General features: G+C 36.5%; 1 protein-coding gene across 1 annotated transcript in view; it reads left to right on the top strand.

The window, feature by feature from the left end:
- SEMA3E (semaphorin 3E) overlaps window positions 1-27,353 on the top strand; it is a 137,953-nt gene that overhangs the window by 65,840 nt on the left and 44,760 nt on the right. Inside the window, exons 2-4 of the mRNA XM_057422510.1 lie at window positions 3,812-3,972; window positions 11,570-11,629; window positions 16,866-16,985. Of these exons, the coding sequence (XP_057278493.1) occupies window positions 3,812-3,972; window positions 11,570-11,629; window positions 16,866-16,985 (341 nt within the window). The remainder of the gene's footprint in view (window positions 1-3,811; window positions 3,973-11,569; window positions 11,630-16,865; window positions 16,986-27,353) is intronic.

Here is a 27,353-nt window from a genome sequence, read left to right as displayed (position 1 = left end):
TCCATTTAGAAAAGGAAATTGAACTCATGTCTGCTGTTTCTCAGGTGACTGATTTAGCCACTGGTATATTTCAAACAACTGTAGTCAGCACTTTCTCTGGCCAGGATCTGGCAATTGTAGTTGCACCTGATCTTTAAGTGAGTTAAATGTGCTCAGCATAAAAGTAGCTATTAAACCATAGTACTAGATAGAAGAACAACTGCTTTTTGGGTTATGCTCAAGTTTAGGCTCTGATCTAGAAACTGGATTTTTCAAATTAATGGTGTCAGCATGACCAGGAGCACAACTCTTGACACATTTGAGGGGTCTGCATTCACAAGGTGACTCTTGCAAGCATAAGCTTCTTCAAGGTAACTGAGGGTAGATTTGGGGGGAAATTGCTTTTCAGTTACTGATGGTATCTCAACACTGCAGAGTGCAACAACCAATGAACTAATAATTCACTAAATGGCTGTGCAACCTGTGGCTGCAGCAGCTCAAGTCTGGAAGCAGAACAGCTGCCTTCCTGCAGTGCTACATCAAAGTCAATCAGTTTTGAAGGGGCATACCACTACATGAATGCCATCCTACTGCTCCAAAACTTGGGTCATTTACAACGTGGTGAGATTCACTTGCCTAGAAATGACAGCCACTAGTGCCATTTAGACTCCCAGATATCCCACCCATTCTGCTGGTATTCAAATGGTGCTGCATTCTATTTGCCTACACTATCCTTATATCTCAGATACCCTACAATGTCCAGAAATCCTACTATCTTTCAAAGGAACTACATAACACTACTACATTTGTGTTTCAGTATCAAAATCACTCCCCATATCCTACTGCCTGGTGTTTTCCAGCCCTTCTAGATGTCAGGTTCATTCCTGTGCTTGTCTCTACACTCACAGCAAAAACCATGCCTGTACAGCTTTGCTGGGGGTAGTCCTAGAAATATCCCTTTTTAGAAGCTTAATCTTGAAAGGTGTTTAATATTCTCAACTTTCATTTAAGACAATGAGAGTTACAGGTGTACTTTGCAGGACTGAGTCTTAAGTGAGTAGTTACAATTTTACATGATGAGGTAGAGAACTGTTCATCGTGCCTTGTGTTCTTATAGAGAATATGTGAGTGATATCTCTGATCTAAAAGAAATACTGTCTTATTTATGAAAAATTTGCCCTCAGGGCAACATGGAAATAAATCAGGGGCACCTACCACAGTATCCTTTTGTGGGTTGTGCATAACTAGAATTTAAAACACAATGCTTTCCACTCCAAAAATGACTCAAAAATAAAATACATTGGGTGTTTTATATTCTTACAACTAAAAAGTAGCTTTTTTTAGGACCAGAAGAATATTTCTAGCCCCGCCTCCATTCATTTATAATCTGATCAGAAACAAGCAATATTCTTCTGAAACAGAAATCCGCTGGATTTTTTTGGCAAGGGAAGCTTGCTGTGAAAGTGCCCTTTCCACATTGCTATGTAGCTCTGTGCTGAGTGTACTGCTCTCAAAAGGTTATCTGCCCACTGGCCAGTATGCACGACTTAGACAAAAAGGACTTTTGTTCATCTCATCACGACGTTTCTTTCGGTGACTTAGTTTTTCCATTTGTTAAACGAGGCCAGTCACACGCAGGTACAAAGTGTTTTGGCCTCTACAGTTAAAAAATGTTACAGAAAGCCTAGATATTAACATTTTTCTCCACAACTCTTCAGTAGATTCTTTTTGAAATCACTCAGGAAAGCCCTGAATTGTGAGACTGAAGTTTTAGTATGACTCCTTTGATATAAATTTTATCATTTAGGGAAACAGTTTTCAGAAAATAATTTTCAGCTTCTGTGAACCTGAACAAAACCTACTTAATAAATGGAGCAAAACACATTTATCCTATTACTAAATTCCATTATCATCACATACAAAATATAAATAACAATTTAATATTAAAAGAAAGTTTTGCAATTGGTTGAATTACATTAATAACCTTATTGAATGTTAGATTTGTTGCCTTGGCTCAAGATATTTCTTCTCTTCCCTATAATTTAGAATGTAAGATATCTCATGAGGTAAATTGGTTGAGCTAATACTTTTGTGGGCAAGGTAACTACAAATTCAAATATAGAATTCAAATCTCATTTGTTTGGAACACTTTTTTCTCAGCGAACAAAAGAAAATTTTCAACAGTGATTATGAATGTTGGTGGTTTAGTATTTGGGTGCCTTATGAGGCTCCATTCTCAGTTTGAACATGCACATTAATTTCTAAAAATCATGGCATATGAGGATGACATATATGTCATCCTAAGTGGATGTCATAGTTGTAGACCCATGTGAAGACAGTCTCTGACAAAGGACAATGGGTTCAAACTTAAACAGGAGAAGTTTAGATTGGATATAAGGAGGAAGTTCTTTACCGTAAGGGTGGTGAGGCACTGAAATGGGTTGCCCAGGGAAGTTGTGAATGGTCCACCCCTAGTGGTGTTCAAAAACAAGTTAGACAGAGCCTTGGGTGACATGATTTAGTGTGAGGTGTCCCTGCCCATACAGGAGGGTTGGAACTATATGATCTTTAAGTCCTTTCTAACCCTAACTATTCTATGATTCTATGTAGGACAAGTCCTCTTGCAGAAGACCTGCTGTAACCTGTGTGTGGCTGATAAGGTGCAGCATGGATGAATGAACATAACTGCTGGTGTGGCACATGAGCAGGAGCCTCCACCCCAAACTGGATGAGGGCAATCTGCTGTCTTCAATAGCTCTGGGACTATCCCACTTCTTCCAATATCAGCTGCTGGGCCTGGGCCACATCCTAACAATTGAAAAAGTTATGCTTAGGGATAGCTGTGAGGATAAGCTAATTTAGTTTCTTTACTAAAACTGGTTTCTTCACAATACAAAAATTTGCCGCAACAAACATAAGAACATAGTTCCTTTGCCCTAGTCTCAGCTCCGCTGTTTTGGAGCAGTCCTAGAGTACTGCCTGTAATTACCTCTTTTTGGGCTTCCCAACAGCAAAATGTTTTTCAGCCTCTCTGACCTGCTGCAAGCTGGGGTGTGCTCTGCACCATCTACTCCAGAGCGCAGAAAGACCTCAGTGCTTGCCTCGTCTTCCTTCCTAAGGCCTGATTCCAAGTTTCTGCAACATTACCCAGGATGAATTTCCCTTCTTCTGTGGAAGTGACTTTAACCTGGATCACTTTGTAGTTAATCCCCAGCTCCCCTTATCTGGTCAGCTCATTTCTGGACAAAATCTGTAATCACTTGGAAACTGGTGAATATGCATTTTGCAGATTTCATACTGTTCTCACTGAATTTAGAGGCAATATTTTCAGCAAACTGAGTGAAGACAGTGCTGGGCTTAAAACCAGCAACTCCACCCCCAAAAAAAGTTAAACTAGAAAAACATTCTGTACTGTGTGTACAGTAAAAAGCTGCAGTTTGACATGCCTGAAGGAAAGGCAACAAGAAAATTTCCAGTAATTAATTTCAATTTCCATCACTTCATTCATTCGTTCCATTTGCAATTATGTCTTAAGTGATGTTTTTTCCTTTTCAGAAAACATTAGGGAGAAAACTTATTTTCATACCTCCCCATCTCACGATATTTTGAGCAGAATTTATGATGTCAAGATTCATACACAAACCTCCTGGAGAGCTGGCTCATTTTGAAAATTATTCCCAGGTGTTTTGTGTCTCTTTCTTACTCAAAGATTATACAATCAGCATTTTAATGTCTTACAACTTCTTGTCTAGTTCCCTAGGAGGGTATGAAAATGAAGCTGTGAAAGCTAAGCTCTTTGGTATTTATCACACACACTCTGCTTGTGTTTCAGAGCTCTGGGATTTAAACAGGACGTCAGTCTTTCATAGCCCATTTGGATATCTTGGTCTTCATATAATGCTGCTGGATGAGTATCAAGAACGACTGTTTGTGGGAGGAAGAGACCTCTTGTATTCCCTCAGTTTGGATCGAGTCAGCAACAACTACCGAGAGGTGGAGTAAAAAGCTATATATTTTAGTCACTTCATGTCATAATCTGTAGCACAGAATGTCAGAGTCTGCATGACTAAAAGGGAGATAATGGAGGTTTGGTAGGTGGTTTGTGCATGTACATTAAGGTCATGTTTATATTTGAAATAAATACACTAATTACCATTTTTCTCCCCAGTAATAACCCATAAGGCTCACTCTAGATGAGGGGATCTGGAGGTCATATAGCTATTTCTCACTGACTTCCAGCATGTCTATGATTGTTTAGGCCATTTCATATTCTGTGCATACCTGATTTCTGTACCTCTACTATATTATCAAGGAATAATTTCTCTCTGGTGTTTGTGGGGGACTTTTGCACAGCAGAAGAGAAAATCTAAAAAATCATTAATAAATAAATAAATACATGCATACATACATAAATAAACAATCAACATGTAAACTGTAAGAGGTTTTCAGTAGCAGCAGCTAAGTTTTAGCCTTCTTTAGGAACTGGATTTTACACTGGCTCAAGCCAGAAGTGCTATGAAGAAGCCTACTCAGTAGTCTGTGGGAGAAAGGTGGTTTAAGTCATAATCCTACCAGAGATCTCAGTAGGTCTTAGAAACCACAACTGACATGCAGGCTAGCAGTTGGAGAGACCAGAGTCAGAACCCATGTGAGTGTTGGCTTCCTTGCTCCCTTCCGCCTTTGGCACCTGGGATTGGAAGTATTTGGTGGCAAAGGAAGCTGGTAGGAGCATTGCTCTTGCCTCAACAATCTTAACTATGGGTAAATGATGTCCTGAATTATTTCAGTCTTTTCCTTATATATTTTGACTTTTTTTTCTAATGTATTTTGATGTATCTTCATTCATTCTCAAATTAATGAATGAATGAGAAAGTGAGTCATAAAACAAAGCCCCTCTGGAGAAATATGATATACCTCACTGATGTTTCAGATTCTTTTCTTTTTGCCCCCTTGCTGTAAATGAATAACCCTATTTTCACGCCAGCGCTCTGGTCAACTTTACCATAAGCAACCTTGCTTATCTCCAAGTATAGTTAGCATGTTCCACTACTGTGAAAAGATCCAATATGCTTTATCCTTTTTATAAACATTTGGGAAAGGCAATCCTAAATATGTGGATAATAATGTATTCAGGGAGGCCATTTGAGAATTTATCAACCTTTAAAAAAAATAAATAAATAAACTCACCAAGCAGCAATATTACATATATGCTGAGCTTTGCTCCTGTACAGTGAGATATGAGTTAATTCTTTTTCCATTTGATAAAAATTATTTACATCCTGTGACAATATATTAGAGCTCAGGGATATGAAAAAAATTAGGAAGCAGTTGTTTCTATAAAATAAGTTTTTTCCCCCCTCTCTTCTTCCCCATTTGGAAGTAAACCTGTATGAGGAGACATGACAGGATAGAGCACTTTATGTTTCTGTCCAACTACATTGTCCCATCTGGACAAACTCTTGAAGTTCATTTCTTTCCTTCTTGTTTTTAGATGGAAAATCAGCCATTTACTCTGAAAACACTCTCTGTCTTGAGACCTATGTGCAGAGTATGACTAATTGATGGAAGCGCTTCTTGCCTGCTTGCCTGCTTTTATGATGTGCTAAAGATGAGAAACTGGAATAAATGGAGCTTGACCTCTCATGTTTAAAAACGACCTCACCGGGGCTTAGCTCCCTTGAATACAAATGTCATGATCCTTTTTTCTTTTCTCAGTGCTCACTCAGTGCAGATCTCATTCTGTGATAGCCGGAGAAAACTTGATTGTTCTGCAGTACTATCAGCAAATGTGTGGAATGAGACGTTTCTTTTATATGAGAGCTTAATTACTGAGATACATTGGGGGAAGTTCCTGGTATTGAAAGATTGGTTGATTTATTATTACCACTGTTCTTTCATAATCTGTCTTTAACTGTTCATTGGTTAGCCTTTGACATTTCCTTTCAGACTGAAAACTTCAACTTAATTAATTTAAAAAACCAGTTATAATCTAATGAAAGTATAGGAGTGGAGGCAAGTTCCTGGATTTTATTATACCTCTGGTAACCAGGATGAGTCATTAGCTTCAAAAGAGATATTTTATTAAGTTGGTAGTTTGGGGCAGATTCGTATAGGTCTTTTTTATTTTTCTGTGTTCTAGAAAAGAGCGCATGTCTTTTAATTCATTGCCACTGATTTTTCCACAATTTACAATATGAATATGCTTTCTAAAAACCAAACCAAACCCCATTCCAAATTAGAATGTGTCCCTTCTGCTGTAAAATGGCCCATTAATTCAGTTCTAGCAAGCATATTAAAAGTGCTCCAAAGAAAAACAACAGTATGCTGAGTGGACAAAAAATGCTTTTGCATTGAGACCTATTGACTAACCAAGTAATTTAGCATTTCTAAAAAACTCAACTTGAGATGCATTTAAAGCATGCATCCAATAAATCTACCTTTAATAGACTATATTTTTGCTTAAGGTTCACTTCTCTTCAGCTTTGAAATACAAAACAGCAATCTGAAAGGTAAATTATAGTTTTTTCACATAAATTCTTAATTGTTTAGGTATATATCTAACACCATTATTTTAAGCATATATTGCCCTGACTATTTTTCATATCCAGTAATGAAAAAAATGGGAAAAGTCTTTCAGGGAAGAATACTACTGTCATTCTTGCATTGGTTGGGGAATCAGGTTGAGCTCTCAGCTGTGGCATAGACCTCTCATGCCATCTTGGACAGAGTCATTTCTCCATTGTATTTCCTTTACCTACTTTGTTGGGGTTTTTTTTGTAGTCTTTGTATCTGTCTTTTTCGTATAATACACACAGAAATTTTTTTGCTTAGAGTATCTAGCACATCTTTCCATGAGTTTTTTTTTAAACGATGTTACTCATGTGTCTCGGTTTCTGTATGAAGAATGGCTTAACACTAACTGTAGTGAGAAAGAGGGAGACTATCAAATGTGGATGTCAGTATTTACAGAGAATTAAAGCCATAGAAGTACTTGAAATCTGTATGTAGCCAAAGCTAGGAAGGTACCATCCACATGACCTTTGCTTTCCCTAAGATCTCACTCCCTTTGGCACTACCTTTGGAATCATACTTTACACATACTAACTTTCCATATTTGGATTTTGATCCAAAGTCTTTAAGACTTGCAATGATCTAACACACTGATAGAGAACTTTCTTGGAAATATGGTGCCAAATTTATTTTTAAAAGTATTTCAGTTCGTTGTGATTGGTGCCAAAGCAGATCTTTGTTGACAGCAAACTGGAACCAATGAGAGTAGTTCATCATCACTATCTAACAGCTCACAGGGAAGGATGACCTTTGTTTCTACTTTTTGTCCCTTGGAGTGAAAATGAACCGCACTTCCTATTTGTCCACAAACTCTTTACAGCTCCTCTTTCTTCCTAGCTTTTGCTTCAAAGGTCTTATAAAGGCCTTGCTCTGAAAAGAAGAGCTCCTACTTCTGTAAATAAGCATCTGCAGACAACACATTTCAACGTGTTATTTCTGATCTACTAAGAGATAGCTCTAGGTTAGGACTTATGTCGCTTCTGTAATAAACTATAGAGCCTTCATAGTATGTCCTGTATGTCCTGCCTCTAGTGAAGCTAGCTATATTTTCCACTCCAGAGCTGCCTGAACACAAGACTTCAACAGCATGGCTTGTTTGTGATTATTTTGAGTACCATGCAGGTATATACATATATTCAAATAAGAAGCACATATTTTAGCAGTGAGTTTGATTATCCATTAGTGGTTATGTATTTGTAGATAAATATCAATAATATCCAGCCATAACCAGACATTTTTTGCAGAATTTGTGCTTCAGCCAAACACAAGTTATGTGTTAATTCAACACTAATTATTGACTTAAACCAGGGATGGGATAGTTGAATTGCTTCATTGCTCTGTCATATATTAGAGTTCAGGCTAGCTGACACAGTAGTCTGTTTCAGCTTGAAGTGCTATAGAGCTCATATAATTTCTTTAAATTAGTTTCCACTAGATATGCTGTCCTGCTTTTTCAGGTTAGTGACTGAATAGGGAAGCTGTTTAGAGACACTAATTAGTATTCCAGCTCCAATTAAACTTTTTCCCATATTTGAATTTGCTCAGTAGCTGGTGCCTGTAGTGCTGTATAATTCTATTTTTTCTTATGAGGAGTACATGTAAAAGTAGCTTTTTCTTGTCTTTTAAATACAGTGCTATCTCAAGGATGATAATATTATCGTGCAAGATGAGGGAAAAAAAATCACTAAACAAGTAATTAAAAAATTTTGTTCAGAGTAATCTGCAGAGGTGAAAAAGTTTGAAAAATTATGTCCAAGCCAATAATTATGTCAAGCATGAGCCCTGTGAAATGTGTGTTAAATGTGATGTTATTCCAGTCTAAATGCATAGCAAAATTTCCCAACTATAGTTATTGACAGCTTGACAAAAGATTTTAATCCTAGCAAAGAATCAATGTTAAAGCTGTTAGTTGTCATGACTCTAAAGCATAAACATAAGGAAAAATAGTATGTGGCAGGTTAAAGGTGACCATTACATCTGATTATCTAGATTTTCATACAGTGCAAACACATCCTGCATTATGTGAGTTGAGTAAAACAGCAGTATCACTGATCACAGTAAGCACACCTTGGCAAAGTATTTCTTGAGCCACTTAGTACAGATTTCTTTTCAAATGATCATAACAGAGAGCTATGCAGCTGATACAGCTGAGGGAAGGGATGCCGCCCAGAGAGATCTTGACAAACTTGAGGATGTCGACCTCGAGGTCCAACGAGGCCAAGTGCGAGGTCCTGCACATGGGTCAGGGCAGTCCCTAGAGTATCAGCATAGGCTGGGGGATGAAAGGATTAAGAGAAGCCGTGCAGAGAAGTACTTGGGGTTGGGGATACTGGTGGATGAAAAATTAGATATGAGCCAGCAATGTGCACTTGCTGCCCAGAAAGGCAATTGTTTGCTGTGCACCAAAAAAACTGTGACCAGCAGGTCAAGCGGGGTAACTCTTCGCCTCTACTCTGCGCTGGTGAGACCCTACCTGGAGTGCTGTGTCCAGCACTGGAGTACCCAGCAAAAGAAAAATATGGGCCTGTTAGAGCAAGTCCAGAGACAGAGGAGAGCCACAAAAATGATAAAAGCACTGGAATACCTCTCCTATGAGGAAAGACTGAGACAGTTGTGGTTGTTTAGACTGGAGAAGAGAAAGCTCTGGGGAGACCTTTTCACTGATAATAGCCTTTCAGTGCATAAATGGGGATTATAAGATAGAGAATTTTTACCAGGAACAGACAAGGAATTTAAACTGAAGCAGGGTAGATTCATATTAAATATAAAGAAGAAAATTTTTATGATGAAGCTGGTGCGACACTGGAACAGGTTGCCCAGAGAAGCTGTGGACTTATTCAAGATCATGTTGGACGGGTCTTGGAGCAGCCTGGCATAGTACAAGGTGTCCCTGCCCATGGCAGGGGGAGGTGCTTACACTGCAACTGTTTTTGAACATTCCATACAAAGTGGGGGCATTGGGTTACATCTGTGGCTTTTTTCTCTTGATTTTGGATATGCATTTAATTCAGTATGTCTTAAGTGGAAAATGTGTATGTAAAATATATTCAATAGCACTGGGACTAGGTATCCAAATACCAAAATAAACACCTACACACAGTTTATTTAATATTAGGTTACAGAGACAAGTGTTTATTCCCTCTGTTTCCTGTGGCTTCTCTGTTCCTAACAGCCTCCTACACCTCATAGGGGCAAAACCCTCATTTTTGCCTGTTAGAACTTTGGGAAGTGGAAACTGTGACTTCAAACTTTTAGTTTCAGGAGATCCTAGAGTTCATATCACTTAATTACTAGTCTTCTGGGTTAAGGACAGGCTGCTACTTATTCAGTTCTTGACCAGTGAGTAAAGTAAATGACGTAACCACTGACAGGCTGCTGAAGTTGACAAGAGTAATATATAGCTGACCTCTCACTTTTAAGCACAAAGCCATTTATAGTTTACCCCCACTTCTCTTGCAATTTACTTTTCTTATAGTTTCTCCCTAGGTTTTCTTGGGTTATAATTATTTCAAGAAAACTAAGGTAATTCAATTACAAAAAAGGCAGAAAAAAGCCTAGCAGAAGAACTTAATTGCAAAATGTTTTCCGGATAGAAAAATAATTTGTAATTGTACTATTGACAAAATGTCTTAATGATGACATCCAGTTTTTGATACGTGTTTAGTTTCAGCCAAACCTGATATCACTGAAGAGATCATGTTTTTGTTTTCACGTTTAAATGTTCTAAGAAATAAATTAATCATTCCAGTCTGATCACTCATTGTTCAATGTTGTTTTCATCTAAACAAATCATGCATCTGGAATGAAACATGGTTTTTACACAGTAGGTAGCTGAAAAAATCTTGCTTGCGTAATTTAGCTTCACTTCTAGTAATTGGCTGTGAAGAGCTGGTCCTTCTCCCTGGAGGCTGATTGCTGACCATTATTAAAAGTCTCACTTAAAGCAGAAAATCAGTAGCTTGATGTAAATACTCTGTGTCAAAAGTCACTGACAATTTAGCAGAGATATTTCCACTGAACTCATATAAAATGTTCAATATAGTAACTTCCTTTAAATTCTGCTGACTAGTGTTAAGTTTTCTGTCACCCTAAGCAAGCCAATTATGTTTCAACAAAAATATGTCTTACACTATTGTAAACTTTTATAAATATTTAAAAATAAACCTGGACTATTTCACTTGAAAACTGTTCCAAATGTAACAGAAACTTGTTTAAACTTTGTAACATACAGTAAGTGTATATATAGTATTTTGAGTCAAGACTAGAATCTGTGTGGGTGGGGAACAGTTTTGCTGAAAGGGAACTTGGGGTCCCCATGGACAGCAAGCTGAACTCAAGTCATCAGTGCACTGCTGCAGCAGTGAAGGCAAAACGGATCCTGGGCTGTATCCGCAGGGGCATTACTAGCAGAGAGAGAGAAGTGTGACTCTCTCATCCTAGTCAGGGCTTGTGAAGCCTTATCTGGAGTACTGTGGCCAGTTCTTGTCACCACAATTAATTATATGAACAAACTGGACAGGGTCCAAAAGAGGGCCACAATAAAGATCAAAGGGCTAAAAAACTTGCCCTGTGAGAAAAAACTGAAGGAGTTAGGTCTTTTGTCCATGGAGAAGGCTCAGGGGAGACCTAGACGCAGTATTCCAGTATTTAAAGGACAGCTACAAATAAGACAGAGGCTTTCTCTTCACAAGGAGCTTCATGGAGAAGACAAGTTGCACCAAGAGACAATGAAGAATTTTTTTTTACTGTAAAAAAATGTAATCACTGAAACAACCTCCCCAGAGATACAGAGGATTCTCCACCATTTTTTAAAGTGATTTAAAAGTTTTAAAGATGTCATGGGACAGGATGGTCACCTAGGCTCCCTTTTCCATGAAAGGTTGGACCAGATGATCTATTCAATGATTCTATAATTCTGTTCTATGAGCCTTTCACTTGAATACTAACTAAAAAGCTGTATTGACATGATTCAACAGCCAACTGAATAATTTTCTATGTTTTTGGTTTGTTTTTTTCTCAGATCCATTGGCCTAGTACACCTCTGCAGGCAGAAGAATGCATAATTAAAGGAAGAGATGCTGTAAGTATCATCAATTACAAATTAAATACACTTTAATTACACCAGGGGCTGGTCCAAAACAAGTATTCAGGCACCTCTAAATTTCAGAGAGATCAGTGCACAGACATAATTCTATGTGTCGCGTCTTAGAGCTGTGTAACAGCTGTGAGCACACTAAACTGTTAGTTTAATTGCTTTTCAAACCAGGTCATAAACAGGCAATGAAAAGTCTTTATCATCTTAGCTTTCTTTTAGTTCATTTTTCTGGAGATATCAAAGAAGGTACCTTAACAAGTCTCCTTTCCAATTTTTATTTTCCGTTATTTTCATACTCATACCTTCTATGTTCACATTTTTCACATTTTAATTTATCATTAACATTCACATTCTCTAGAGTACTTACAAAAAAAATTTAATTCTTAGTAATTATAAAATATGCTCTAAAATGTTTTGCCGTGTAGGATTTATGTTATATAAATGAAAATATTCTGTATTAATGAGCCTGAAACTGTGCTGTTTTTGTGATCCACTGCCTTAACTGTAATCAGTTCTTGGGGAATGACCTGAAAGCTCACTGGCATACAGCAGCTGATATCATTGGCACCATAGGATGAAAGCTCTTCTGGATGGGAGTTCTCTTTAATTTTGCAGCGTACCAAGCCCATTATCTGCACCTCATAAACACACAGCAAACACAGCACCTAATAAATTCCACAGCTGAGAGAGCTCACACTGTAACAAAGGATTTGAAAATGATGATAGTTTTACAGCAACAGTGACAGGAACATAGAACACAGAAGGGCATATACAAAGTTTTCCCACAAACATAGCAAACGGGCAGACTTGATGATAACCATAGCATATTCCCAGTGAAGATTAGGAAGCTATAAAGATTTCTGTTGAGGTACAAGCATGAGAACTGGCCACATCAAGGGAAAAGGTGAAAAAGATTAGAAAATAATAATAGTCATAATAAAAAACAGCATGATACTTTACTTCTTGCGCTCATGTGGTCTAGAACTGATCCTTTCTGAGGTATCTTTAAAGTTCATTGCATTTTTCTGGGTGCTTTTGTACCTTTTGGGATTTCAGGTGGCTTTTGTTGAAAATGTTGTTTTTCTACATTATCCAAACTTTATGGTCGTATTAAATGAATCTAAAAGCTAAATTCTTTGAGCTTTATTTAATACTACTTCTCAGCATAGGCTGCTATTAGTTAAAGCTGTGTCATCCTTCCTTCACCACTACTTGGTGGGATTTATTTTCTGATATTTTGACAACAGCCTAAATACATACAGAAATAAGTACTGTTCTAATGGAATGTAAGGCATGTTCTTCAGACTTGAGATTCCCTAAAATTCATACTTTTTTACAATCCAATCTGTCATTGTAAGTCTTCAAATTTGCGTTTGAATGAAGTCATAATTTCAAGAACTTCATCTATTTCCTACATCTTTCTGTAGTGTGAAAGTCTGGTGTCTCTTTTTAAGAGAAAATCACAGAATATTTAAATAATCATAAGGCTCCAGAAGTGGAGTCTTTAAGAAGAAGATGTTAAAATTGTAAAAGCCGGAAGTATTGTAATACTGAACAATATTCTAATCCATACATAAGACCTAATTATGTATGGGACTATGTGAAGGAGTAAAATTAATTAATTCCAGAGAAATCTTAGCAATTTTCATTAGCATGCTCAGTATTCAGTAATCTAAATTGCTCAACCTGTATGGAATCTAAATTAGAATAAAAGACCCTTCCTTATTACTTTTCGGTTTTGCCTTCGTTTTTGTAGGCATAAATCAATATTGATTTGGCATGTCTTAAAATCAACCATGTCCCATTTCTAAGTTCTGAATGCTGTTTTCTACTGTAAAATGTCAGAAAAAAATTACTTATCAGTCTTATCAGTGCTCAATTTTTTCTTATTTCCATGTTTTTCTTTTTTTTTATTTTTCTGCAAAAAGCTCTATCTATGAAAAAGATTTATATCTATGCAAAAGGTCTGCTAGTCCAGGCATAATTAACTAAGTAGAAATGAAAATGTTGTAATAAGTATCTCAGTGTTGAAGGTACTTCATGTGTTCTCTGCTACCTCTTTCTATGTTACAGAACAGGCCACTTCTACAAGCTTTTACAACCTTTAAAAGTTATCAGTTCATCTTGTAGCAGTAAAACTGCAAACATTGTAGTCATAAGCACAGTTTCAGAGATCTTGTAGCAGGATTAATAAGACAGTTAGAAAAGCCTTGTTTTAGTGTTAGTTACATGTGCATCATCTTAAACCCAGGCCACAGTATTCTGATGTGGGTCTAGCCAAGGAAAAAAATCTTTCTGCTCTCATCCAGTATGCCAAGAAACACACCTGTTAGTCTGTGGTGTGGAAGCTTTTACCCTTGCAATTATTTTATCAGAACTGGAAATCATTCAGGTACAGAAATCAAATTCTGTAGTGATGACTAACTCCTTCACACTGAGAGGTTTCAGATGAGTAAAATTCCACAGATCTATTAATAAGTGTTTGGAGCCTCCTAAAGGCATCCACAACATTTAATTAATTCACATAGTATGAAGAAAAGTTATTTTAATGTTCTTTTGGCTGATTCATCTCTTCCTTGTTATATGTACAGGATATTATTAGTGAGGTCAACAGCAATGCCTAGTTGCCTGACATTTCCCAGAGTAGCACCTATTTTAATTTGTTTATAAATGATAAAGTCTAGCTATTTGGAATAACTTTTTTCTATATTTGGTATCTGCCTCATCCTATGAAGGCACACAGGATTAAAAACGTGTAATTCTTGCCCATTTAAAAACAAAATCCTAAGAACCTCAGCAGTATTTTTGAGACAAATCTGCAGGCATATGTGGATAAAAAAAGGAAACCATGGAGTAAAGACCAGATCACCACTGACAGAGAACACAGTGGATGTCAGGAAGGTCATACTTGGAGGAGAGGGAGAAACTAGAACAGCAACAGTGCCCAGTAAAACATATATTTAAAAACTGCAAACTATAATAAAATTCTTACATATCATCATTCTGCTAGCACCAGTCAGTTAAATGTTTGTGAAATGCGTGTACATAGTGGGCATTTCTGTCTCTGAGTGCTGATTATGTATAGAGGCGTTCTGCTGACAGGAAGGGTACTCAAAAAAATGACCATATACTAGCTGTGTAATATGCACAGTTTATTAAACAAGCGCACTAAAGTGAATAAGCACACTAATGCAAACAAACAAGAACACTAATGCAAATTGGGTATATATCTCTATATAATAAATAAGTACAATAAAGCAAATCAGAGAGATAGATACATATATAAGTAAAGTACAGAGGAAAATTAACAATGCATCAAATCATTACTGCATGGAGACAACAGAGATTAAGAAGAAATACATTACAAAATACCACCAAATCATTATTTGGGCCCACACTTCAAGCTGGGAAGCCCCTTTGCAGCCAATGCCAATAGTCTCAAGAAATTGGGAAAATTCCTACACCCACAGGTGAGGCTTCAGATTTGGCTACAAGAGGATCCTGCTTTTATACCCTTAGAAAAACAACGGCTTTATGCCAGATCTGTAACTGTTTACCTGTGGGGTCACGCAGTTCTTACGATCTCCCTGTTGTCCTCATTGAGAGCATTGGTCAGGGGCTACAGTGCAGCCAAGTAGGAAGGTCATAGAACAGCTGCACATCCGCCTCTTTTTATTATTATTATTTTTCTTTAATTTTTTTTAAATGGAATAAATTAGTTAAGAAGTGAGAAATTCATAAAGGAAGATGTTGCAAGGTTGATTTTTCCTTTCCATGTACATAATATTCAAGTGCACAGCAGGTTACCTGACTGTGTAGTTTCTTTCAATTATCATGGTATATCTTCAAGGTGAATGACTAAGGAGAATCATGTAGCAAACAATAGTTTTTCATTATGACCCTTATTTATTTTTGGAGCAGTTGGAAATCTTATACTGAATGTCGCAAAGTTTTGATGAAGGAAGAAACATGGTGTCTCAGTTTTGAGCCCAATGTGGATATGCAAGAGTTGAATTCTGCTCATGGTCCTGCTGCAGACTCATCTTCTGTTTTGCAAATGGTTAATAAGATTCAGGGCTGTTCTCATTGCAAATATAGCAGTCGGGAAACCAACGTAGTTATCAGCAAAGGACAGGAAATTTTCAAGGCGGAAATTCCTTCACTCTGTTTTATGCATTTGTTTTAAGATGATAGAATTAACTTCCTTCTGGGGATGTCTGGCCTTTTGTGTTAACTACTGAAAAAGACTAGGAAAATACCATAAATTACATGTCTAAACTTTAAAATAGCTAAAATTAGCTAAGATTAATACGATTATAATTATCTTCTTAAACTTGATGCAACTGTCTTAAAACCCAGGGTCTGAGTTGCAGAAATGAATGGAGCAACAAATGGAAATGAACAGGAATTTTGCTCCAAACATAGAAATCATTGCAAAATGTTGCACACTCTGTAAAACCAAGTCCCAGCAGTCCAAAAATCAATGGATACTTTTATCTCTCTCTCTCTCCATTTCTAGTTGAGCACAGGAAGGATAATGACCCCACATCTCAAAGGCATGTTTGAAAATTTTTTAATTGTAATATCTATGAAGCTGCAAATACACTAATGAGTTCCAGAGCATTGCCCTGGGGAAGAAATGAATAATTTTTTCTTCAAAGAAAGGTTTGAACATTGAGAAAAGATAAAGCATGAGGCTATACAATATTAAAAAAAATAATAAATTATTAGCAATTAATTATACAAGAAATTAATGGTGCAGTAGTCTATTTTTTGTGTTATTTAGTGTTATTTCTCTTGACCTAATGTTTGTTTAACTTGAGAGAGAAGCTATTTGCTGGCTATTCTCATCTCATGCTCTGAGTCTAATGTCTAGTGCATCTAATAATGCTTAGTAAAATAAATATTTGGATTTGCAGAATACCTTTGAGATTAAAGAAGCACAGAAGCATGTTTTATACATTAATAACTCCTAACTGGTTAAGCGTCCAAAATGAATTGTGACAAACCACTGCTTTAAACTTGCTTTTTTCAAGTCAAAGTTATTCATCCATGAAATTGGTGGCACTGAGGTATTAGCACAAAGTGGGAAAACTAACATATTATATTTAACAGAGTAGAAAGGTTTGATATGCAAAATATCATCTAAGGTCACCTAAGATATTAAAAATATAATTTTGTTATAATACTGATATTTTCCTATTTTTTTTTTATAAACAAGGATGAATGTGCAAATTACGTCCGTGTCCTTCACCGATATAACAGAACACATCTTCTGGCTTGTGGAACAGGAGCTTTTGATCCTCTCTGTGTTTTTATTAGAGCTGGACATCCATCAGAGGTAAGAAATATATTTTACTATAGTAACTTTTTGGGTCTGGATTCCACCAGAATTTTTTCTATGATTAAAAATAAATATTTAAATTTAAGCTCTCAGAGTTCCCTTACAAACCATATAAGAAATATTTTCTCTGATGAAATGTAATGCTGGTCTAAAATTCAGTTTGTGACTAGAGGAACTGAATAATGCTTGAATGTATATTTAGGGTAATTATGCAAAGAACTCAGAGTTATTTTCATCTTAGAGTTTTATTAAGTAAGCTGATACAGCAATTTTCATCAACAAATATTAAATATTTTGGCTGGTTTTAGCTAAATCTGTATTTTGGGGGGTGTTTTGTTTTGTTTTCCGTTAAATGATGCACCGTGTAACAGAATACACAGGCATAGAACGATTTGGTTTGGAAAGGACCTTAAGATCACCTAACTGAACCCCCCTGACATGGCAGGAAAACCTCACACTTGCCCAAGACCCTGTCCAACTGGGCCTTGAACACTGTCAGGGGTGGAGCATTCATCATTCTTTGGACAGTCTGTTCCACTGTCTCACCACCCTCGCAGTAAAGAACTTCTTTTTATCTAATCTGACCTTCCCCTGTTTAAGTTTTAACCCATTATCCCTTGTCCTGTCACTACAATCTCTAATGAATAGTTCCTCCCCAGCATCCTTATAGGCCCCCTTCAGATACTGGAAGGCTGCTATGAGATCTCCACGCAGCCTTCTCTTCTCCAGCCCCAACTTTCTCAGTCTATCCTCATACAGGAGGTGCTCCAGTCCCCTGATCATCCTCGTGGCCCTCTTCTAGACTTGTTCCAACAGTTCCATGTCCTTTTCATGTTGAGGACACCAGAACTGCACACAATACTTCAAGTGGGGTCTCACAAAAGCAGAAGAGAGGGACAGGATCACCTCCTTCAACCTGCTGTCATTATTCCTTTGATGCAGCCCAGAATATGGTTTGCTTTCTGGGCTGTGAGCACACACTGAAGATGCCGTATATTCATATTAATTTGATGGGAGGTGGCATACTTTAATAATTCTTTGTTAATTTCAGCTTCTTGGTATTGATCATGCATAGTAAGCACGTCAGCTCCTTACTGACGCTTGTAGCTGAGTGAAATAGTACCACAGAGAAGAACATTAAGTGCAGAATTAAGCTACATTATAAATAGTTGATGTGAGCATGAACTGTGTTTAATGTTTTGTGCAGCTGAACTAGGATAAATTGGAAAAACTTTCCTGTATCTTAAAAGATTAAAGCTAAATTTTGAATTATGTTATTTTTTTTCTTTCTGAGTCATTAAACATCAAAATTACTTACTTTATCAGTTTATGATGGGTTTCCCCTAATTCTTTTTTTCACAAATTTCAGCTTAAGCTCTCCAACCCAAACTTGTTTTGTTCTGTCTCTTAACATCTTTCCTTAATTGTTCTGCTCCACATTTAACTGACAGTTTTGTAGCTAAGGAGTTAGAGCAGCTAAAATTCAGACTTGTCCCATACAGTATTGTTTATTGGTCTATTAGTCACAAGAACAAGAAAACAGAGGACAGGGGCTGGAGATGACTTAAAATAAGTACTTGGCTAGAATAAACTATAATTGCAGATATTGTTCTTCTTAAAATGTACTTATATAAATCAACCAAGTTATTTAATTTAATAAATTTAGTGGTTTTAGTGTTTTTTCGGTTTTTGTAATCAGCTTTTCTGAGTAAAGATGCATCCCTTTGGCAAACTAAACTAGAATCACATCACCAGAAACAGCCTCCAAGGATCCAATCAATACTGTGCACCTCCAACTGCTGTCAAAATAAGAATCATCTCAGAAGTTAAGAACTCAGTATAACACATTTGAAATCATTTGGTTTGCAGAAACACTGTCTTCTGAAACTGGGGAAAAAAATAAATATTAAGCAATTTTTAAAATATGGGAACTTCATATCTTCTTCGCTCCTCTCATAAACTTCCTGTCAGGCTTCCCGGTACAGTTTGAAGAAAACAATGCCTGTATATTTATGAAAACTATTTAAGAAAGCATAAGCAACAGGCTAATAAAAACAGAAACCAAACAACCAAAAAATGAGAAACAAGATGCATACATAAGAATGTGTGGGCCATGATAGCCCCTTTATGTTTCACATTCTTCCCTTCCTTTCTTTTTGTTTATCATTCTCCCTTGTGAAACTGAGGTTCTAAAATTTTACCCACACTCCAGTCATGGGAAAATTACCTTTTTTTGTATTTGCGTAGACCAACAGGAAATATGTTTGCTACACTAGTAAGTAGCTATATTAGTTTCCATTATCTGAAAAGCTGACTATCTGGATTAAAAAAGACAGGTGCCATGTGTATGATAGGTTAAAAATAACACATGGCATGTGACTGAGTAAGCAAATTGTAATCTTGCTTTCTTTGACTGATAAGAACATCCTGTAACTGAAGGAGTTGAAGGGACAAGATCCTTCCTCACAAAACTGCAGTTCAGTCTCTCTTTGCTGATCTCTCTAGTCAGAGTATCCTGATTCAATAACTTCCAATTACTGTCTCCCATTTCTTCCACTTCAGCTCTCTGACTTCTTTCTCACTGTCTGACTGTCATAGAAGGGAGAGTAACAAATGAAACAGTCTTAAAAATGTAACGACATTATTCAATTTCTAAACAGAACCCAAACACCTTTATTTAAAAATTAGTAAACCTCGTACTTTTAATTTGAAGGGCAAATGCTGGTTTATAATATGCAGTTATATGCAGTTAAATGCAGTTCACAGTATGCAGCTGGCTGAAAGTCAAGTTTTTTAGATATTGTTGATTTTTTTTATTAAATATATTAAATTTCAGTATAATTAAAATATATCTTTGATCAGCAAATTAACTTGCTTCTGAACAGAATGTCTTTAAGTAGCACCAGGTGTATTTGAAGCTTATATACATTTAAACAATGACACTTTACATATGTGTTGCGGTACATAGTGTAGGAGGCAAAAAAGGACTCCTTATAGCAGACTTCTATGTATGTAGATACATAGTTAATGCCACATATGAAGCTAGATCCATTCTTCCATATTGAACTATGAATCAACAATATCAACACAGATGATATACTGTGGTCAGGTACCTTAACTATAAATTTCTTAATGCTTCCTGAGCTGATGGAGAAGGGAAGATGCACCCTGTCTGTAAACACTGCAGAGTTCTTAACTTACAAATTGCATATACATAGAAATTAGAGATATCGGCATTTAAGAACATGATAGAATAGCAGGATTATATTTTTCTACAACCTTTTCCAGCTTACAGAACAGGCCAAAGAGAAACAATGTGTTGGAACAAAACATCCACTTGAGACTTCTGATCTTGGTGCTGTCTAGTCCTATGTTGCAGGAAAATTCATTTCGTTGCTGGCTTGCAACAAAAGTTCATGTAAGGTCATTCACTTCTGAATAGCCATATGTTAAGAAACCAAAGCGTTAACATTTTTTCCTTTGAACGGTAGCAATATCCCAAAGCTATGACTTTGATCATACTGTGTGGTATACTGATACAGTATTCAGCATGTTTTTGTGAGTTGCAATACAACTTATGAGAAGGAGCTACAGATTCATACATTCTTATCAAAACCAGGTTTGAGCTGTGCCTTGCAGAACGCTGAGCCAAAAAGATATATTTGTATCAACAACAGGTAGAATTTGATTGTCTCATTGGCAGATCATTAATCTTTGGAACTTACTGAAAAACAGAATCTATCTTTCTCAAAAAAGAAAATCACAGTAAAAAAGTCCATTCTCCTAGCCAGTCTCCTAGAAAATATTAATCTCATTATGTATTAACTGAAATGAGCCTTAAAATCTTTCACAATCAAATCGTACTGTGATACCTTCTGTATGTTGAAATGGTTCTTTCATGCTTTTCATGTTTTATAAAAATTTAATGATACTATGTATTTTGTCTTAATAGAAATAATTATATTTGAATATGTTGACAAATTAAGAAAGAAAAACCAAGAAGCAATAAATATAGCATTTATTTAATTCTACTTCAAACTTGTTTTGTACCACCAGAATCTAACTAAATGTTTTTCTAAATCAATTAATTTATAAATTCTATGATATACTATATGTGAATTTGAAAGATTAAATATATAATGTTTTACTGCAGTCATTCTATTGTAATACTGGTTTAACTGAATTGCTTCGGAGTTCCAGGCCATTCAGTTTTGTACAGCTGTTGCCAGATATTACAATTCTAAAAATATTCAAGTATAGTCACTGACAGCAACATGCAGTTTTTTTATTTTTTTCTCCCTTTCTAATTACTTTGACTCTAATGAATGTTGCTTCTGCAAGTTTAAACATTTCATCAATTACTCCATGTTTTTTATGTCATTTAGAAATAAATTACAAATTGGGAAAATAAGAGTGCTGATTTTGCAGACAGAACAACTATTGGTGTTTGTAAAAGAATATATGTCAAAATCTTGCCCAAAAAACCAAGTTAATTGCCAGCCAGTAAGTGAGTTCATTAGCACTGACTTCATGAAATGCTTTCAAATGTCAAAAGTTCATTCAGGTCAGAAAAAGTTGGGCTCCTCCAATTTCTACTTGTCTGTCATCCAGAAATGAAAGAAGGTTCATGTCATTGAAATAAACGAATTTTTTCAGAAGGAAGCAAGAGTCAGAGAGCCTCCACCCGAAGTTTCCCATGATGAATTGAACATGAAGCCTTCTTACACATTTTGTGAGAAAAAATCTGAGATAAGTTTTCAAACCAAATATAGAAGATGAAGAAAAATGCAGAAAAAAAATTTACTCTGCTCCCATTCTTACCAAATTGACATTTGTCCCTCCTGTTAGCCTTGATGCCAACAAAAGGCAGGGTGGGGGGAAGTATCTGGATCTGTTTTTTTCCATTTGCCTGTATATAAACCCAGTTCTGGCAGTAGAAGATGAGTACTTGAATAAGTGCATACTGTCTCAGTCTGTTTCTCCACATGTATCTGCTATTACTCCACTACTGTTCTATAGATCAAAATATGTTACATGAATGATGATTATCCTTAAATAAATTGGATGAGATATCTGCAGTCAGACAATGATTTTATCTTAATGCGTTTTCTATTCAGCAGAGCAACAGGTTTTAGGGGTACTCCAAGGACATTCCAATAATCCAAACTGCACCATGGGGGAGAATGGCTTAAACTGAAAGAGGGTAGATTTAGATTAGATATTAGGAAGAAATTTTTTACTGTGAGGGTGGTAAGACACAAGAACAGGTTGCCAAAAAAGTGGACGTCCCATCCATAGAAATGTTCAAAGCCAGCTTGGATGGGACTTTGAGCAACCTGGGCTGGTGGAAGGTGTCCCTCCCCGTGGCAGGGGGCTTGGAACAAGATGATCTTTATGGTCCCTACCAACCTAAACCATTCTATGATTCTGTGCTTCTATGATTAACTAACTCATAAAGCACCTTTAACAAGCCCACATGGAAGTCCCACCAAACACAGCTGAAGAGATTATCAACCGTCACCCCAGGCTGCCAAGACCACCACTAAATCATATAAAAAAAATCTACATGGTTTTTGAACACTTCCAGGGATGGTGATTTAACCACTGCCCTGGGCAGCCTGTTCCAATGCCTGATCACCCTCTCTGTGAAGAAATTGTTCCTAATATCCAGTCTAAAAATTCCCTGGCACAGCTTGAGGCTGTTACTTCTTGTTCTACCACTTGTTACTTGGGAGACGAGATCAACCCCCACCTCACTACAACCTCCTTTCCAGGTAGTTGTAGAGGGCAGTAAGGTCCTCCTTGAGCCTTCTCTTCTGCAGACTAAACAAGCCTAGTTCCCGAAGCCATTTCTCATAAGACTTATTCTCCAGACCCTTCACCAGCTTTGTTGTCCTTGTCTGGATCTACTCCAGCACCTCAATTCACCTCCCTACACCAAACAAATGTAGGCAATATGACTTCCTAAGCCCTTGCTTTAACAGACTGAAATTGAACTGACATGGAAGATAAGAGAAAATGTTCCAGTCATACCTCAGTTTAAATTTTACATGACATAATTCTTATACTCTTGACTAGTGTTTGGTAATGTCATCATTCTTTCAGCTTTTTGTTAAGAAACAAATTGTATGCATATATATATCTATTATTTTAGGATATTGTTTCTGACATATTTTTATAATCAAAGCAAACAGTGACCTGCCCAGTTACTCCCTCTCCAAGTTTTTTTCCTATTACTTCATCTCCACTCTCAGTCTGCAGAGGATTAAAGAGGACGAACATCTGATTTCACTGACCAAACTGAAGTGGGTGTCGGTCACTCCTTCATTAGACAGAATGTGTGACAAATTCTTGCCTAGAAAATATTTGCTCAGAGACACAGTGTCCCTCTGCACAAATAAAAAACCACCAGTTAGAATACCATCCACTAAATCTTTTCAGGTTTTTCAACTCACTATATTTATGGGATTGAATGTCCAATCCTAAATACTATGAAATTGCTTATTTACTGTAGTCTTCTGCATCTATACTTCATGTGAAACTAGTCATTGAGATGAGTGATGTGTGATGGGTGATGTGATGATCAATGTCAAGTGCTCATATATATGGAGTGCTGCCAAATAAGCAACACAGTGTCATAGAATATTTTACCAGGGGGTCCATTACATCATCTAGTCTGAATCCCTACATCACAGGCTGTCAAATTCCATCAAAACATCCAAAAGCACAAATTTCAGTTAGATTTGAGTATTTCAGGATTTGAGAGTTAAATATGCAAATATTTCAAGAGAGATTAAAATGGTACGTAAGCTTATAGTATACATTAATTAAGTGAAGATTACCCCTGTGCTCACTGTATACAACAAAGATGCTGTGTTGCAGTAAGGAAAAGAAAAAGAAAAGGTCAAACATTTTCTTGTGAAACAGGGTGGAAAAGTTACTTCTGAAACAATGCATATGGTTATGTGAGAAATTAAAGTTCATCATATTATAGCCGTGTTGGCTATAATAATTACCTTAGTGAAAAGCTGTTTACATTAAGCTAAGTAAGGATAATGAAGAAATACCAATTCTGTTCTTCCCATGCTTTGCTAGGGAAGGAATAATGTGTATTGCTCAAATAGAAACAAAGGCTAGAAGGGACCATCAGAACATTTTATGTGGTCAGCCACACACTGCATGGATAATTTCTCCTAGGTATTGACTTCAAACTGTTTCAGGGATATTTCAAAGAATCCAGATAACAGTAACACTATTATTTCTCTGGTAAGCTGTTCTAATACTTAATAATGTTCAATGTTTCAAAAAAAAGGCACTCATTTAAGGTGAAATTTATCTAACTTCAAATTCCTGTCATTTAATCATAATATGCTTTTGTTAGCAAGGTTGAAAAGTCTCCTCTTATCTTTGCACATCTTTTTCACGTTAGCACCTATGCAAAGATCAAGCCACCTCTTCACTTTTTTGATAAAGTGTATAAACATAGCTCCTTAAACCTCCTATCACAAGGATTCCTCAATCATATTTGTGTCCTTCCTGTGAACTCGCTGCACTACTTTCATATGTTCTGGAAGTGCACACACTAGAACCATGGTATTTGATGGTGTGTATACAAGCAAGATCACTTCCCTAACTCTGAGCTTCCTCTTTTCATAGACTCAAGTGCTGAGCTCTTGGCACAGTATCAAAATGAGAAACATCTTTCTAGCATTTCACACTTGACCCAAAGTTCTTCTCAGGGGCACAAAATTATCCCAGTTTAGACATTTATTTGAGGCACCTAATTAGCAGTCTCTTATGACAAGGTCAATGAAGAGATTTCTAGAGATGCCTGTCACTGTCAGCTGTAACAAGGCACCTGGGATGTCCAATATCCTAAATGAGGCACCTCAGTCTAATACATGAAAGTAGTCTGAACAAGGATTTGAACTTTTCACCCTCTAGAGCATTCTGATGCTCTTCACATACAAATTGTATTCCCTATTCCAAGATATGCTTTGGACACAGTTGTATTAAAATCAACGTTGTTAGCTTCTGACCTTTAAATCAATATTCAGAGCATTCCATAAGCCAGAGCCCTCATTAACCCTTTCATTATTTATGTTTCCTCAGTCTTTTGTAAACTTCACTAGGAAGAAATCATACGATTGTTTAAATCACTACTAAATAAAAAAAAAAAATCATCTTTCTATCAAAAACAAAATGTAGGGAAACCTTCTGTAAAGCAGGATTCACCAGTGCATACCTTATAACAACTATACTATGATCAGTCAGTAATTTAGATTTATGTCATATAATTCTGCAGTGCTCAAGTTTTTTCATCAAATAGCTATGTACTAAGCCAAATGCCCTGAAGAAGTCCAAGTATTCTGTATCAGCACAGTTGTTCTTATCTGTCACTCTTACACATTTCAACAGACAACAGGTTTGTTTGACAGTACTCTCCATCCATAAAATGAGGTGAGTGACATTCATTACTTTTGAATACTGTCTAAATATGTCCATACATGAAGTTTAAGTTAAATTTGGCAGATTGGTAGAGAATGTGAACTGATCAGCCATATGAAATGAATTTTCCATCATATTAGACCTTCCCTTTTCAATATTAAACACAGATGGTTAGGAGAGAATGAATCAATACAGAGAAATAATACTAGTACTCCAAGGAAAAAGAAATACTCCACCTGTGTGGTAATTTGATGGGGTTGGGTAAAATATTTCAGATCTCATCATAATAACTTTTAGATTTTGTCACCCTTATTTCTGAGAGAAAGCATTGTTCTAAGTGAGGACACCTGATGCAGTCTATGGAAGCGTTTGAGCAGTGGAGGTACTGTTCAATAAGGTGTTATCATAATTTAAAGCAGCAAAATCTGAACAATGACAGGATTTATAAAATGCATCTTTGGTATTGTATAATTCCTCTACAATTTATGACTGTAATTATTCTTATTTGACTGAGATCTATCCAGGAGAATTACTCTACATTGACAAGTGGACTAAAAAGAAGTACTAGTTGCAGTTCATATGTGCTGTCAACAGGCAGTGGATCCACTCCTCTGCCCTTTCTTCCAGAATGGCCCACTTTGGCATAGCCTGTTGAAGCTCTGCAACAGGACTGTTGGCTATCTAAGGCTCCATGCTACAGGGATAGACAGAATTTCCCCAGGGTATCTGCTTGCTTTCTGAAATCCACTCTCAGCTGAATGTTGCTGTTGTCCTCTCCATACCTAGTACATCTGTTGTTCCATCCATCATCAAAGCCTAGACTCAAACCATAAAGTTGTATCCTTTTTTTTAATTTTACTTTTATTTTGTTCACAACCTTAGTCCCCAGTTCTTATGATAGCAATCATTAGATGAAAGGACTTTTATTTGGTATTTGTTCTGATATGAACTTCACAATCTCAACACAAGTTTAGCCTGTCAGTATCAAGAAAAAATGAAAGTCTTAGCTAGGGAAGCTCTGTGTAAAGACTATGCAATTCTCCACAGAAATTCCTTCAATTTTGTATAAAAATTTTGTGCTTTCTTTAGCTCCACTTTCATCTGGTCATTATGTATCTCCATATACAGCTATTCAAACAATTTAATTCTAGAGGTCCTGTATGTAGTTCCTGGAACTTTCATGCCTACTACCACTCCAGTGTAGTATAATCATAATTTATTTTTCTAAAGGTCCTATTCTATGCCATTGGACATTAATGAGTTTATGTGTCCAGTTTATGGTCATGCAAAGGCGTGCCATCTAAAATTCTGAGCAGTTCAATCCCTTCTGTTTAAAACATTCTGAGCTGCTAAAGATAAATGCCTGTGATTTCTCTATGTGGGGTGGTTTTGGTTTTTTGATATTTTTTTTTCCCTGTTGCCAGAGAATTTCACATGCATTAAATCAGGGAAATGTATTATTTCTGCCACTTCAGGCCAGATATTTTGACACGAGTCACAAATTGCTAATCCTTTTGCAAACGCAGACAGCAGTCTGACATAGCTCCAGATTTTAAACATGTTTTCAGATTAGACCCCAATGTGTCTTAATCATTTAGCTGCGGAATAAAATGCATAGACCTAAAAAATACATCTGAATTTTTAGGGAGGATTTAATGTCTGCAGTATTTTATGCACTATCTTCCCATAGAACGATTGATCTTTTCAGTGTGTCACTGGAGAGTAAAGAGGATTGAAAACAGAACCTTAGAAGAAATACTGCCTCCCAAATAATCTTAATTATGTCAAATTGTAGAGATCTGACTATTTCAGCCAGTTTTTAAGGACTCTATTCTTAATATTTGAAAATAAAGTTGAGTGAACATGGAAGGTGTCATTTTAAAAGTTTGTAATCCTTTGACAACAAGCAGAACAATC

This window comes from Pezoporus wallicus, unplaced genomic scaffold (genome assembly GCF_028554395.1).
Source record: "Pezoporus wallicus isolate ANWC-B61680 ecotype Strahan unplaced genomic scaffold, APGP_CSIRO_Pwel_v1 contig_3058, whole genome shotgun sequence".
NCBI classification, from domain to species: Eukaryota; Metazoa; Chordata; class Aves; order Psittaciformes; family Psittacidae; genus Pezoporus; species Pezoporus wallicus.
Note: the sequence above shows the minus strand (reverse complement) of the source record. Positions and strands in the feature narration are given on the sequence as shown.